The sequence below is a fragment of the Botryllus schlosseri genome, chromosome 9 (assembly GCF_051294905.1).
Source record: "Botryllus schlosseri isolate E-star chromosome 9, Bs_hap1, whole genome shotgun sequence".
NCBI lineage: Eukaryota > Metazoa > Chordata > Ascidiacea > Stolidobranchia > Styelidae > Botryllus > Botryllus schlosseri.
In genome coordinates, this window is record NC_137244.1 from 17,037,559 (window position 1) to 17,053,720 (window position 16,162).

At 41.5% G+C, this 16,162-nt stretch overlaps 1 protein-coding gene and 1 long non-coding RNA gene across 2 annotated transcripts; both read right to left on the bottom strand.

Annotated features, from left to right (window-relative positions):
- Positions 1–274: 274 nt before the first annotated feature.
- Positions 275–11,859, bottom strand: LOC145446503 (mitogen-activated protein kinase 7-like). Its single transcript, XM_080324820.1, has 13 exons — positions 11,071–11,859; positions 10,278–10,491; positions 9,412–9,507; positions 9,219–9,350; positions 9,047–9,162; positions 8,819–8,988; positions 5,613–5,848; positions 4,482–4,936; positions 3,796–3,989; positions 3,001–3,067; positions 2,859–2,937; positions 1,934–2,798; positions 275–1,149 (listed from the first exon to the last, which is right to left on the bottom strand). Exons 1-13 carry the CDS (start codon positions 11,216–11,218, stop codon positions 877–879), a joined length of 3,045 nt encoding a protein of 1,014 aa, XP_080180946.1. The 5' UTR covers positions 11,219–11,859; the 3' UTR covers positions 275–876.
- Positions 11,860–12,928: 1,069 nt separating this feature from the next.
- LOC145446195 (uncharacterized) lies at positions 12,929–16,072 on the bottom strand. Its single transcript, XR_013917228.1, has 2 exons — positions 15,269–16,072; positions 12,929–14,779 (listed from the first exon to the last, which is right to left on the bottom strand). It is a non-coding gene; the product is annotated as an uncharacterized LOC145446195 (long non-coding RNA).
- Positions 16,073–16,162: the final 90 nt, after the last annotated feature.

Consider the following 16,162-nt stretch of genomic DNA (forward strand, 5'->3'; position numbering starts at 1 on the left):
GTTTTAAACGCAAGACTAATAACTTTAGTACACCTCAAATTCTTTCTAGCTAAGTATCTCTATAGATCTGTGTCTTTCCGAGCGGGACTGCCGTAGCAACCGCGAGGCAAAGAAACTCAGACATGATGGAACCTGACCTTGGGTAAGGCGAACTTTCCATGCTTCTCTGTAATTTGAACCCTATCTACAAACCAATACTTCATCTCTGAGAAGCGGGTATTTTACTTTTACTGATAAGATCTCTTTCCACCGTATCCTATCTTATTCAACAGTATTCACTATGAAAATGTACCAATTTATTTGAAAAGAAATTCACATACCTACAAAACCACAAGGAATTTAACGCAATTTCAAAAAAGTTACAAAATAGATTGGCAGCTCAAACATTACCATAATCAAATTTAGCTTGCAGTGCCAACGAAACTCAGGTTCGACAAAATGCTCACAATAAATAATACTAGGCTTGTGATACACATTACGATCAACACTAACATACTTCATACCTTTACCTTTCCTTGCAGGGTGAATAAAAGTGACAATTTCAGCTATACAACCGTTAGAAAAATGAGAAACATTAATATATTGCACACAACTCTTTATGAAAATATTCGATCAAACAAACTTCAGAATGGATGCCACTGTATAATGATCCAACGACCTCTCCACCACTCAATACAATCAATCAACTTTTGCGACGCTACACAGAATGTCGAAGGCCGTAAATCGTTTCTAAACATCTGAAACTGTTGATAACTACAAAACAAAATGCCTTCTATCGACAAAACGGTTATAAAACTGCATACAAGATCGATAACGGCACCTCACAATGAAAAAGTAAGCTTAATCGGGATTGTATAATGTGATAATAACTAAGAACTAATCTGATTTGAAATTATAGTCAATGCACATCGGCGAACCGAGCTCCAATTCCCGCTGCAGCTGTTCGATATCGTGTTCCCCCATGCGACTCACTTCCAGCCACTCATTCAGTAGAGAAGACGAGCTTTTCGCGGAGTCACAGTCCATATCATACATGTGGGCTTCGGAAAGCGCAGACGTCCTGTTTAGCGAATTTCCAAACGCATCAATACGCTCGCTACTCTCCTCGTATCCGACGCCGTATCCGCCAGCAGTGCTTTCGGCTTGAGCCTGTTGAGTCATGCAAAATAATAGCTAATGAGATAAGACCACTGCAATTTGGTCAGCATTGTGTCGTGGGTACGGCTATGTCCGACGTACGTACAAGTGTACAATGTACATTGTGCGTCTTAAACAGAAGTGGTCGGTCGGCCTTCTGCTTCTTCCAAGTACACACTTATGTTTTTTATGTGATCATGTTTCTAGACTGCTTCCACTTATAGGCTACTGTTTTCAGTATTTGAAGCTAAACTAGACCTAGAATACTTATCTGCCTCCACAGAATCACTACTACTACTTAAATCCCGATCTGCCAATCAACCTACAATGCACTTTCATGATCAGCGCCGTTAGCAGACTATTTGAACAATTATTATCACTACTTATTATCAGAGGTGGCCAGTAAAGCAGTGGGCCTACTTCTATCTTTGTGAAGTACCTCCAGCAGGCTTCTTCTACTTGTATTACTCCTGCAGGTAGCAAAATATTTCAGACTACTTCCAATTCTACTAAACCGTTTTCGGTTTTATAGGCAAAGCCAGACCTAGTATACTTACTTATTTACCAACTTGGAAATCGCTACTTCAACTTACACGCGAGTATAAATTTACGTCACTTCTTCTGTTCGAGTATTCACAAAGACTACTTCACCTCTGGTTGTTTTGACATCCTTCTATACGTTCATTATGTATCGATTGGATGAAAATAATAGAAACGCCGATTATATGTCAGTAATATTTTTCATTTATCACTAAATGTCGCTCGAATCACTAAATTAATTACTGAAGACACTCACCGGCAATCGGTAAACATCGAGATCTTCCGGCTGTTGCTTATTCAAAGGATTATGACTCAATTCCGAGCTCACGTATAGCAATTCCTTCTTGTTAGCGGCCGCGCTTGCCGACAGCATCACAGACCCGTTTTGCGCGTCCAAAAACTTACTACTCATATCCTCGCCTTCCGAACCCTTGTCAAAATCCAACGGGAAATTCCCGCGACTGAACCCGCAAGCGTCTTCCTTACGCCGCAAAGCTTGCACGGCCTTCACGACGAGAGTGGTTTTCCCAGGGGACAGCGTCAGATCTTTTTCGGGATCCTTGGCCGACTCCTGCCGGGCCGAGACGATATTTTCCAACCCGCCGAAAGGGGACGCTTCGTCGTGCATGTGCTGATTCAGTACAAAGTCGACAGTGTCGGGGCTGAGAGTGACTAGACTTTTGCCCGTCTGTGCATTGCCGCCGTCTGTCCTCGCCGTAGGATTCAAAAACCGATGCACGCCGAGCGTATTCGGCCTGTTCGACTGAATTCCTGTGACGTTGTTTTGGTTTGTTTGAAAATACACAGGATTGCTGGACCGCGCATCAGAGTCGCCCGCTACACGATTAGGGCCGTTTCCGTTAAACCGCTGGATTACAATCGGGGTTTGAGCACGAATTTGAACCGATTGCTGATTAACAGATGCGGACTGCTGAGACGCGTTCATTCTATCGCTACCCAGAGCATCGTAGTGTGAAGCGTTGCTAGGATTCTGTCCATCGGTGATAAGCATGGGGGAGTGGAGTATATCGGACAGTGTCGGTACATACTGGCCACCGCTTTCATAGGAGAAAGATATGTCGTTGTTGAGACTCCATCTCCTGGTGGGCGCATTGGTAATCCTGAAAATATAAAAAAGATTTTAGAATGACACAGTAAGATATGCTACAGAATCGGCTTACGGGTTGGATTGAGTTCGCAGCCTGGGTGTTGGCAACGACGGCAGACTGTTTTGTCGGGTCAACGAACTCGGAGACGACACTGAACAAATGTACATTAAATTATTATTGTTCGGTGAAATCGGTCGACATTGATACAACGTACGTGACACTGTAACTTGTCTTGTTTGCGATTTTCCGTCAGCCTTTCCTTGAGCTTCCTTTTTCTCTTGCTGGAACACAAGAACCGTACTTGCGTTTACGGTATGAATCAGTAACAAAAGAATTACTGCAGAATTACCATAAAAGTGCTACAAATTTCTTTCTGAAACCGCAATTACTAGCTACTTAAAGTTCAAATAATTGCTCAAAACCGCGGATTGATTGACGTAATGCGTCAATCCTAATCCAACGGTACAGTAATTGTGAAGATTATAAAATCAGATCACATCAGTTCAATATCGCCGGATCAAGCATGCCACGGCTCTGAAGTCTAAGTCAGCGTTTCGCTAAACTCTCCCTAGGTGAGACAAAGTCACATGAATTTTGTAGCGCAACTTTCGAGTTGCAGTCGGGGGAAACACACCCTGGGAGTTGGAGTTTGTTAAAATGTTCTATTTTAAACTACTATATGTCTACAAAGTTCTTAAAACTGCCCAGCCGAACACCACGAGATGTCAAAGTACTGATTGTTGGTACTCGAGTAGAACTGGAAGTAATGTCATAAATTTTTATTCAATCACAAGTTGAGGTAGGAATTTTCAAGTAACTAAAACCAGTAGAAGCAGTATAACGTCAAAGCCACTTCTGTAAGTAGCACAAGAGGGCAAATCCACTTGAGAACTTAGGAAAGGTAGAAGTACTTCATTACCGACCACCTCTGCCGACTACTTCCCTCAAATCACAAGCCGCCAAAACCTGCAAGCCAGGAATTCAGAAAACCGCCCGTTCGACTTCCTACCTGCATTTTTGACCAGCGCTCCAGCAGAGTCTTATCTTGATCGCTGAGCGTCGGCTTGCCGCCTTCCGTCTCTCGTTTCTTTCTCTCCTTCTCCGCCGCTTTCTCCTGCCTCTTCCTCCGTTTCTCTTCCCTCTCTTTTTGCCGTTCGGCCGCCGTGACCGGCTTTTTCGTCCTTTCCGAAGGCCTGGTCAAGCCTGAACAGAACAGCGCGTTCATGTTTTCACCGGAGGTCGTCAGAGTACCAATACTGACGTGGCAAACACTGCCTGTATTGCTACTCGAGTAGAACTGAAGCCATAAATATATACTCAATTGCAAGTAGAAGTAGCGATCTCCCAGACATTCAAAAACTGATTGTGGAAGTAATATACAAGATTCAGTCGAATTATGGCAAATATATATCTAGCAGTAAATCCGAAACGAGTTACTTTCAAAATTGCAAATCACAACATGACTGATGGCTCTGCTAACGGATCGAATGATAATTTCACTCACAAAAGTGATACAAACCTATCTATTTTAGCCTATATAGTTCAAGTCTAAAAAGCGGTTTTGCATCAAAAACTGTTCAGTGGAAATAGTCTTGCATCAGTATTGCAAGGAGGCAAAACCTACCTAATTATTCCAGATAGTAGCAATAAGTCACTTTTTTACTGGTTTCTGCACAAGTTTTACAAACCACGTACCATTTTTCTTTGCCAGCATAGACGCCAAAATAGTGTCGCGCACGAGCATTTTCGTTGTCTCCGAAATAGTTTTCTTTGCGTTCGGCCTGCCCGATTCCTGACTCGATCGCGAGTCGTTGCTTTTCTCGTAGACTCCATCGTTTTCCTTATCGATTACTCCGTGGCTGACAGCGGCGGACTCGTGAGATTTAGCCGAGTGCATAGTGACGTCGGTACTTTCGGGCTGGGTTCCGCACGCGTCTCGGCTTGACATTTCAATCGCGTTCGAAGATGACGACGTCCCGTGTGGCGACGCCCTGTAGCTCATCTTGTCAAACGGCACAACGGCGGGTTTTTTGAAGAAAGCGTCTTCGCGTGACTCGGAAGAATTATTGTTGCGATCCTGCGCAGGGTCAGCGCTTGCCGCAGGACTTTCGGATTGAGATTTGGGCAAGAATATCAATTGCTTCTTTATCCTGCAATCGAAGAAGTGGATTACGAAACGTGTATTCCGGATTTGCTACAGGATTAGAATTCAAATTAGAACATAGAAACATATCACAAATTAGATTCGAATTAGATCCGGCATTTCGTTCCAACAAGTCTAATTAGGCGACTAGAATGATTATCTAGTTGTTAAAGTGTGGTACTGGCAATAGGAAAAATAGGTATGGTGTTCCAGATTGCAATAGCATCAACCATAGCTGTCATTGAAGTCGAAAACACATTCAACAGGACTAGGTCCGCTTAGAAGCAGCGTTGGGTTTATTCCAGATTCGATGGATTCCTGGACTATTTTTGACATAATTTAGATCGGTACCGACACGGAAGCATAAGACCATGTCACATCAGCGGGTCTGGAAATATTTGCTAATAGCCTACATCGGAAAGCAGGTAGTGCGAAAAGCATTTTGACATCACATTTTTAAAAGACCGAGTCCACATTTTCATTGCGGCGAGTTGAATATTTAAAACTCAAAATCCTACATTTTAGTCTCGTAGCGGGCAAATATGAAGATCTTCTTGGAGGTACAGAACTTCAGTATACCATTGAATAGTCACCCTGACGAGTGTCAGCCGAAAATATTCGGGTTCATTTCAATATGAATATACTATTCAAATATGAAGATACGAAGCAGCAAACCCACACACCTATTCCGTTTCAAGCGGTACTCCTTAATCAAATCGAGCACTTGCTGCTTGACTGAGTCCTTCGTCGGTCCGCCGCCGTTTTGGCTGGCGCTCTCAAATCGAAAATCAAACGGCTCGGGGCAGAGAGGCTCGTCGTCCTGATCGTGGTATTCTTGAAAGAAGGAATTGTCCAATGCTTTTGCAGCGCTCACCCGGCAAGTCGGATCAAACTGGAGGAACTGGGACAACAGATCGATCTGAAAGAAGGAAGATTTACATCACAGTTAATAATTCGTTGCTGTGAAATTTTGCCACTCCTCCAACACCATATTAGATAGCAATATCAAGGGCATTAACAGCACTGCGACCAATGGCGGCTCGTCCTATAGGGCAACTGGGGCATTGCCCCACCTAAAATTCTGTTCAATAACAGTTCTTTACCATTTATAGACGCACAGCAATCTATATATACCGAAATCACAGCAAAAATCGTATTCTTCTTGTCTTTTCGCTTGTAAATGCCCATATATATAGCGAAGTCTCTGCGAAAATCGAATTCTCTTCGTGTTTTCGCTTTGCAAATGCCTAGCCGGGGCATGCCCCGGTAGCACTCATAACAAGCTTTCACTGTCTATTCTCTCAAACCTGCGCACAATAAAGAAACAGTGATTTACTCTCTCCTATTCATAAAATGACCGAGCAACCGGGGCAACATAGCCTGCTCGCCCTTAAGGTGTGATGTAACAATCGTATCTATATCTGAACTCGGTTACCGTCATATGCGTTTAGTCGACCTTTGCTGGTATAGGTCGATTTTGATGGTGTTTCACACCATGATAATTCTTGAAACTTGGTATGTCATATCGTGATGGTGGTATTTAACATTGTCCCAAGTTTCAGGGTTTCTACTTAAAGTTTAGGGTAGTAATTCCGTTTCCGAAGTTGAGTGTGTGCTGATTCGTCATGTATCGCAAACAGATTTTACTCAAAAGCCGGTATTGGTATCCATTGATTTTGACGATGTTCCATACCGAGATCGGTCATGATATTTGGTACGGTAAGTCTTAATGTTAGTATTGAACGCGGTACCAAGTTTCAAGTTTGTCACTGTACTGTGTTAGTGGTAATTTCGTTTCCTAAGTCGAGTGAGAGCTGACTCGTCATTTATCGCAAACATATTTTACGCAAAGCCGGTATTGGTCTCCATTGATTTTAACGATGCTCCTTACCTAGATCCGTCATGAGCTTTTGCATGGTATGTCTTGATTTTAGTATCGAACGCTGTGCCGAGTCTCAAGGTTGGCACTCAATGATTAGGGCAGCAATTTCGTTATCAAGGTCGAGTATGGTAAAGATGTGCGCTGATCTGACACTTAGCCTACCTAACGCATTGCGGATTTCACGCAAAAGTCGGCGTATCTGTGTTAACGCTAACTGTGTCCCATGCTGAGATAAGTGATGAGATGATGATATCATGAAACAGTTTACTAACATCCTCGGTTTGCATTCAAATATTTACTTTTTTTTTATATTCTCCAATGTCAATTTTGACCGTGAAATCGTGGCCTTCAGACCATTTGCTTACAATTACAACCCCTGTCAAGCGCGATAGCTGTTTCGTTTTCGATGGCGGCTAACAGCTGATCGCTTGATCATTGATCAGCCTATTCCTCAGTAAATTTTACGCAAAATTCGGTGTTGATCTGTTTGTATTAATTTTGACAGTGTACCATACCGAAAACGGTCATGAGGCTACTTCTCGATGATTTCATGTAACAGTGTACCAAGTTTTCGGCTTTCATCCACGTATTTATTCGGTAATATATTTTCCAAAGGCGATTTTGCAGCAGACATATAGACCGTAAGCCGTATGTGTCGTGTGACAGTCTCCAGCATCAAGGCCAAAATATCTCCTATGCTGTATCGGGACCGAATTTCCGAGGCTGCTATCCGTAGTTCTTCAGAATTATGTTTTGGATTCAACATGACATTGTCCAATCTATGAGATAACAATTGCGTATGTGTCCGAACTCGTTGACCTTTCCAGCTAGGCTTACGCAATCTCTCGAGTTATAGTCATTTCCATTTCTGCAGATAATTAGTCAAGTCAGGTATAGTGCGAACATGAGCCGTGTCAAATCTTTGTTCCGTACGCCGTTTACGCAGTTACCACACTTCAAGTCACAGCTCACCGGCAGATCTCTCGCGGCACATACGTTAAATCACTGTTGTCGGGAAGTTCGTGTTACCGTAGTTCGTACCACCAAGTTACTTGTTTACGTTGGAAAACTCCATTGTGACGTCATCTTGATAAAAAGTCGCTTGCAGCCCTTGCCCCACCACCCGATATTGTCACGAGCCGCCACTGACTGCGACTCTTGAGCATAAGTTCAAGTCGCGATTTCCAAGCATTCAATCAATGATTCTGAGCCTACTTTTGTCTTAAAAACTGAAAACTGGAAGTACAAGTAGTCTAAAATTTTAGAAAATTTTGAACAAGCAATACAAGCAGGCTAAACATATTGGGTACTCTGAAAACTGCAAGTACTTTGTTACTGGCCACTAGGGTTGTTCAAAAAACTTTTTTTACGGATTCCGGGGATTCGCTGATTAAATTATTAGGTTGCCTAAAAAACCATGCCTACCAAATTTGGCTCCATTCCAACCAGTAAAAGCGACTGCATGGTCAAATTTTTGAATTTGAGAAAGAAAAAATCTTTCAAATTTAACCGTCAACCCATGAAATTGTCGAGTTGCCTACAAAAACGATGCAAAACAAATTTGACGCAATTCCAACACCTGGGAGTGAAGTTATTTGAGTTTTTCATTAATGATTAGCTGGGATTTCCGGGGCCGTCATTGCTATTCTTGCATATCCACAAGTTTCGACCGCAATAACTTCTCTTCTACTGGTTGAAAGTGAGAAGAAATTGTGATACATCGTTCTTTTGGGCAAGTTAACAATTTCATGGGGTTGACAGGAAAATTATAAATTTTTTTTGTTATAATAAATTCAAAATTCAAAAATTCCAATTCGCTATGCGACCCACTTCTACTGGTTGGAAATGAGCCAAATTATATTGCACCGCGTTTTTAGGCAACCTAACAATTTACACATTGAATCCCGGGAATTAGGGAAAAAAAGTTTTTTTGAACAACCATACTGGCTGGCCACCTCTAGCCGCAAAACCAGTAAATCGGAGCAAAATTACTAGTGTCTCACTCACCGCGGCTGCGGACGCTTTTGGAAACAACGTCTTCAGTGGCACGGCACTTTTGACCGGCAAACGTTGCACATAGGAACGGACCCTCTCCGATCTAATCGAACCCACGACTCTCGAAGAAGGCGAACCCAAAACAGATATTATCAGTTGGAGCTGATGTACGTAATGGCGGCCTGAAAATAATTCTTCACAGTCCTTGTAATAGAGAGCGCAAATACCGAGTCACTGCACCTGGAAACAGTTGCTTTCTGCCGAGCATTTCAGCGAAAATACACCCGACCGACCACATATCGATCGCCATGCTGTATTCGCACATGGACAGCATGAGCTCCGGGGCGCGATACCATCTTACAAGAACGGAAGGTAATGAGATTCTAAACCAAAAACATCATTTTATCAGTACCTCGTCGCGACGTATTCGGTCATGAAGTTTTTGTTGTCTTCCGGGGTATTCGCGATGCCCCTGGCCATTCCGAAATCCCCAATTTTGAGTTCGCAATTTTCGTTTACCAGCAGATTGCTGGGTTTCAAGTCCCTGCAAAAACAGACAATTAGACACCAGAATCACAGAAACAAGGTGTATCGAAAGTAGGTACCTATGAATGACGTTGGCGGAATGAATGTATTTCAAGCCCCGCAACAGCTGGTACATGAAGTAACAGATGTGGTCCTCCGTCAAGGATTGTTTTGATCTGAAAAAATCCTCAAAATAATACCGGAAAAGAAATTAGTTCTATTCTGCGCACAAAAACGATTTCAGTTACCTTGTAATATATAGTTTTAACTTTTAATCGTACGTAAGCTATATATGAATACCGAAATGAAATATGATCCAATCGAAAAAATCACATAAATAAGGTCAACAACCACAACACCACGGACGAAGAACGGGGAACAATAGCTAACAAATTACACAGACATTTTCCATTCCAAGTTTAGTACCTCACATTTATCGCCAGAATGAAACGCATCAAGTTAACAAATATATTTCTTGAATGATAAGGGTCTTATAGCATAGATTATTGAGTGTCACAGCTCACCGCATCAAACGTCAACCAATTCTTTCTTTTTGTCTGCCAACAGTCCTAAATTATTATTATATGTTATATCATGTCAACCATCATGTCAAGATTGCAGCATACAGTGTTCTATGGTATTGCAATGATTTCAAAAGATTCTGATGCTATAAAGGGTAATACGACCCCACTAATCAAACGCTCAATAGATAACATGATTGAAAGGAGAAACAAATCAGCGTTGGAAAAAAGTATACATGCATACCAAATAAGAGAAAAACAAAATAGAAATGGCAATTAGCAAGAAAAAATATATACAGTACACTGTACAACACATATGCTGGAAATGGCCGGGCATAATCAAAGGTTTGTATCGCAGATATGATATCTTAACATGAGAAATCAATATCGATTCTATTCTGACCTATTAAACTATTCTGCCTCACCTTATCACATGATGTAGATCAGACTCCATCAAATCCATGATAACGTAAACGTCTTGAATTTTACAGTCTGACGATTCACGATGCAGGATATCCTTTACTCCTACGACGTTGTCGTGCTTGAAATGCAGCAGTAGTTTCAACTCTCGCAGAGTTCGTTTGGCCGTCATCAACATTTCAAATGCATTGGATATCTTTTTGATCGCTACTTTTTGGTCTGCAAAATACGTTGCGAATTGAAAAAATTTATTTTTCGCACAGGTAATTGCAGATATGGAACCTTGACGCAGTAAGTGTTATTACAGTACATGTAAGTAAGCCTATGTACAGCATACTTATCTTATAGGTCTACAAACTACCAATCTTGACAGTAGACAGTCAACTAATAACTACTGGTTTTTTCGAGTAGTTCTTGTTTTATAGTTCTGTTACAAGTGTGATGTTCTTGCGGTCATTGCTAGCTCATAGTCATTAGGCCTTATACTACTAAGCTGCGACTAACACTTGGCGTAGCCGCGTAACCAGAGGGTCGGCTTTGGTGGTCGAAATCCTTCCAGCTTGTACTGAAGTTTATGTAGAAACCCGACCCCATTCTAATGATATAAATGTTAATGAGTTGCCTTGGAATTAAACCTGGTTGGTTAGTTGCGGATTTTTTAAAGGTTGTTAGTTCTAGCTGTAGATTGTATAGTTCCAGTTGCTATAATTTTGAGAAGCGATTAGTTCTAGTTCTAGTTGTGCTGGTAGCTTGTACAAGCCTTGATGAGCGGGCGAACACACAGTCTTAGAAACAAACCTGTGGGGCTATGAATTGCTGAGCATACAACTCCGTAAGCACCAGTTCCGATCGTCTGAATCAGTCGATAGTCTTCGCCAACATTGAATTTAACAGTGGCCTGCTTCCCTCCAGATTTATACAAAAGCACGGCTCCCCCTTCACTCATTTTGCAGTTATTTGCCGATAAATTAGGAATATATTACATTCTAAACAGTATAAACAAGAAAACAATGAAGACTACCATCGTAAATAATAGCCTATATGGATAAGGGACGAGAGTGAAGCAATATAGGATAGGTTGTTAGTCGTCACACCACGGCAAGTAAAAAATATACATGACAAAATCGCAGTGGAGACGAGGAAATGACGAGGGGCCGTGAGGCCTCCAGAGTCACCGAGGCAGTCGCCATCGCCACCCTCCACCCATATATGAGTATTTGCCTATTTGGTGCAAACAATATCTAATTACATGGACAAAATATATAACCAGCACAGCACAGAAGCCATTCAGACTATATATGCAAAGGAAACTGTGATATTACGCTTTAAAATCATGTTGAAAAGATTATCGGTATTTGGATAAAATGAGCATAAATCGTTTCAGGAATTTCAACAAGACGTGAAATAACAAAATCTGCGATAATATACGTATGAAAAAAGAATAACATTATGTAGGATATCATACATTACATAGAAAACAATACATATTGTTATGTATCTCTTCCTGTCTGTACCTCTATAGATAGATAACTAACCGGTACTCCTACGGTACCTCGTATCATACGACGTTCGCCATACCCGCATTCTTAAGGAGACGACTCATCTGAAGAACGGACTAGGATTTAGCAAGATTTTATTGATAGGATGATGTTATGTCAAAAGAGGTTGTAAAATAATACCAAAATATTCATCCAATCCATTACTACCGATTTCCTGGTTGAATATGCGAAGCAGATTAATTTCTGACAATACCGTATTTCCCATGACATTATATATCATGTCCAGATATGTTCTTTAGTTATCACTTAATTACAATAACAAATGAGATTTATGACGTAATCAGGTGGGTATAGCCCTGTCCTCTCGTCCCCTCTCGAGAGCGGAGTCAGTATTCAGAAACGGTCACCATCATCAGTAACGGGGATGCTTCTAGTTATTCGAAGCACGCGATAGGGTCATGTGTACTTTCATTACTTATTCAAGTTGTTACGCAGGAGACTACTTCAATACGTTTTTTTAAATCCTGATCATATCGGCTTGTAAATGTTTTTTGACGCTAGACAACTCATTTTTACACTCTGAATTTTGTGAAGTACTGAGTAGTTGCGGATTGCTGGTGAATTTGTCATGAAAATCGGACTAACTATAGGCCCTGCAGCACTGTAACTGAATATTTCCTTAGAAAATTACATCTACCTGTGTAAGTTTGTGTAAGACACCGCGACCAACCCAGCTATTTCTACATGTAATTGAGTAATGAGTATAGACCTAAAACTTGACACTTGAGCAACAATGCTGACTACATCGACCAGCTCTGGAAATGAGACCTATCATATCCACGACAATTAATCATGTCAGTACACGTGTTCTGTTCAGTGTAATGAATATGCCTTCTAGTAATGTCTACTCGTAGCAGTGTTGGGATCAAGTCACTACCTTCGAGTCACGAGTCACTGTACATTTTGACTCGAGTCAAGTCAATTCAATCGATTTTCGAAGGTGACTCGAGTCAAGTCAAGTCACTCGGTTTTTGGACGCGGCTCGAGTCAATTCGAGTCAAGTCAAGTCAAGTCACGACTCAAGTCAAGTCACGAGTCAAGTCAAAATTCAAGTAAAGTTGCCTTTTCGAAGTATGAGGCATGATCACGTCATTGCATTTTGCTAGCTGTCTGTAATGAGTGGTCAAACTGGTCATTGATTCTGAACCGATGAACGAATATAGAGTTAAATAAACTAGCAAGAAGGCGCTACATCGCTCACGTATACATAGAACTGGTAAACTACGTAAGTTGCATTGTATAGCCTCAGTTTATAGTTACCAACCAAAATAGAGAAACGAATTGATAAGATGCAATACACTAACCATTTATAGGCCTACATATTGATATGATGCAATTCGAGACTTCGCCAATGTTTGAGGAGTATGTAAACTATATACGAATTCAATTTCAATAACAGATGTTTGGCTAAGGTAAGAACAGAGATTTTGCTATTAAATTACTTTAGTTTACGACAACGTAAGCTGTGAGCTTCGATCACTGCGCTTGTGGTCAATTCATTTATGAGAAAGCAATGGAGACTCGGTAAAACACGATCATTGAACGATTGGTCGCTCTCACGGGTTACAACAGCGTTTCGCGGACGATCCGAACATATCGAAGATACAGTGATTTTTATCGACACCGATTACTTGAAATTGAATCGTGAATTTTGCTCCGAGTCACGAGTCAATCCACATTTCTAAAACGCTGAGTCAAGTCATTTTAGCAGTGACTCGAGTCAAGTCAAACGAAAAAGGTGACTCGAGTCATCCCAACACTGACTCGTAGTAGGCTACATGCGGTGTCATGCATATTACTGTTTGAAAACTTCCTCCATCGCACTAATCATGTCTTCGGACTACTCGACGACCACTGTTCATCTTTTTCTTGTTTTGATACAGGCTGTCTTTAAATCCATTTGATTACCACCAGGGCCGTAACGTAACAGCACTTCGTCAGGCCCCCCAAAAAACTTTGGTCTTGGGCCCCCCATAGGGTTATAGACTAGGGTTGCCATACGTCCGGAATTTCCCGGACATGTCCGGAATTTCACTGAAAAATATGCGTCCGGGAGGAATTTCTAAAATATGCCCAAATGTCCGGAATTTTGAAGGATTGAAGTAGGCTCAAAAGTTTTCCGTAAATCAACAGAAACAACATTAATTTCAAGCAGATTTATGCTATTCGAAATTCTACTTCGCGCTGCGCGCGAGTTAATGCAACGTATATTGATATTAGTATGGGCACCAGGCACCACACTCGCCAAAAATGCAATAAAAAATAAATATAAATAACCATCATTTACTGAAATAAGTCTAATTGTAATCGCAATTATAAGCTAACGGTATGTTCCTAGAGTTGATTAAGGCCGATTGGATGCTTCAAGCATTTTCAAGTTGGAAATGAGGTCGCGTCCATATAAGGTTGGAAATCACCGGATGTGCAACCTACTGGTGCATTTTATAGTAGCCTAATTTACGGAATAATCAATATTATTGACAGAATTCATTCATAAAATTTAACAGCCAAATGCATATGGTAAGTGCCCAAAATGTTACATCGATTACCCTATGATGGGCCCAAGATCAGTGTTTTTTGGAGCGGAAAGGGGCAGAAAAATGTTGTTTCGGACCTGATTATAGCACACAATCAGATAGCCGAACCGACCCAACAGTATAGCAGGGCTGTCAAACACAATCCCGACAGGCCAGACGCGGACCGTCAGACGATTTCATCAGGCCCGTGTATAAATCTATTGCGGACCCTAGCAAGTAGTAATCACAAGCGGTCACATTAAAGATGGCCCAATTCATGACCTATGTTCCACTCCATTTCTGTATACAGTCGACTGGCAATGCTTTGCTAGTGTGACGTCATATTAACCGACAATGTGTAATACCTCATTTTCAAATCCGCTAGTGAGCGCTAAAGAGTGTCCAGAAGTTGCTTCACAAAAATATGGTAAACTAGGCTTACCATACGTCCTCTTTTAAGAGGATTTGTCCTCTTTTTTGACTTTTTTGAAAGTGTCCTCGGAGGACGCCCTTTTGTCCTCTTTTTTGAGATTTTGTCCTCGTTTTTGAAAATTTAGGTCAGATTTAGAGGAAATTGCGAGTGATATGCCGCAAATTAGCGCAGAAGTGAAGCTCCGGCGGGTATTATATAGCTCAGTGGGTATTTCGGAGGGAAAAGCGGTGATTTCAGCTCTGAGCGAGAAGAAGACCTTTTTTTTTTTTTTTTTTTTTTTTCAGTCATCCACCTGGTAATGTGGAGTGAAAAACGTGATTTTGAGCTCTGAGCGGAAATGAAGACCTTTTTTTTTTTCTAGTCAACCGATCATGAAGTGGGGAAAATTTACCGGTTTTTGAGAATTCTTCTCCAGTTTTGCATGTCTGAAATTTCTGAAAAAGTGTCCTCTTTTTTCATTTCCGAAATATGGTAAGCCTATGGTAAACGCTATTATAGACCGAACTTCTGGGGGGTGAGACCGAACTTCTGGGGGGCTTCTCCCCCAAGACCCCCCTCCGGCGATACGTTGTTTACCGCTATTCATCATATTCATTGGGAGTTTGATTAGTGAATCAGCTTTTGTCGCCTAAGCGCGCGAGGCGCGGAAAATTTCTAGAATTCATGATTTCATCGGTCAGTATGATCAGGAATTGCATATATTGTTATCAATTTTTATATTCTCTCTGCTCACGTAATCAGATTTGCCGGTAGAGCTGAGTGAGGTGTGTTTGAAAAGGTAGGGCCACTCAATAATAATTAAACATCTTCGGGCGTATACCCGTTGGCAGGAACGAAACAGCACCTCGTCAGGCCCCCAAAAACATGGGTCTTGGGCTCCCGTAGGGTGATAAAACGACCCCCCCATCACGTTGTTCGCGTTTGTCACGAAATTATCTGTACTGTATTGTGAGCCGGCGCGAAAATTTTCGATAATTTATGATAAAATCGGTCAATCAGATCGGCGATTGCATATATATTATGCTATCAATTTATTGTCCTCTCTACCCACGTAATTAGATTTACCGGTAGAGCTGAGTGAAGTGTCTTGAAAACGGGAGGGCCCGTAAATAATGATTAAACATCTTCGAGCGGGCGGACCCGTTGATATGACTTCGCGATGTGATTTCGTGACTTCCAGTCTGCTATATCAAAAAAGATAGGATCGCCCAAACGTAGGCTTCTAAAGTAAGAGACGCAGACGATTTCAAACTGGTATTTCTTCACTGGCATAAAATTTTTCCCAGCGGGATGGTATTTGTCATGTGAGGTTCAGATTGCAAAGACAGGAACATTCGGCGCCAGTTATTTAGGCGCCTATGAACAATTAAACCTATATGTAT

Excerpts from the sequence above, each read along its gene's own strand:
- LOC145446503 (XM_080324820.1), bottom strand. The coding sequence starts at position 11,218 with ATGAGTGAAGGGGGAGCCGTGCTTTTGTATAAATCTGGAGGGAAGCAG. Across the intron at positions 9,351-9,411 it reads TCCGCCAACGTCATTCATAG|GGACTTGAAACCCAGCAATC; the intron begins GTACCTACTTTC and ends CTGTTTTTGCAG. Across the intron at positions 1,150-1,933 it reads TCGATGTTTACCGATTGCCG|GCTCAAGCCGAAAGCACTGC; the intron begins GTGAGTGTCTTC and ends ATGACTCAACAG.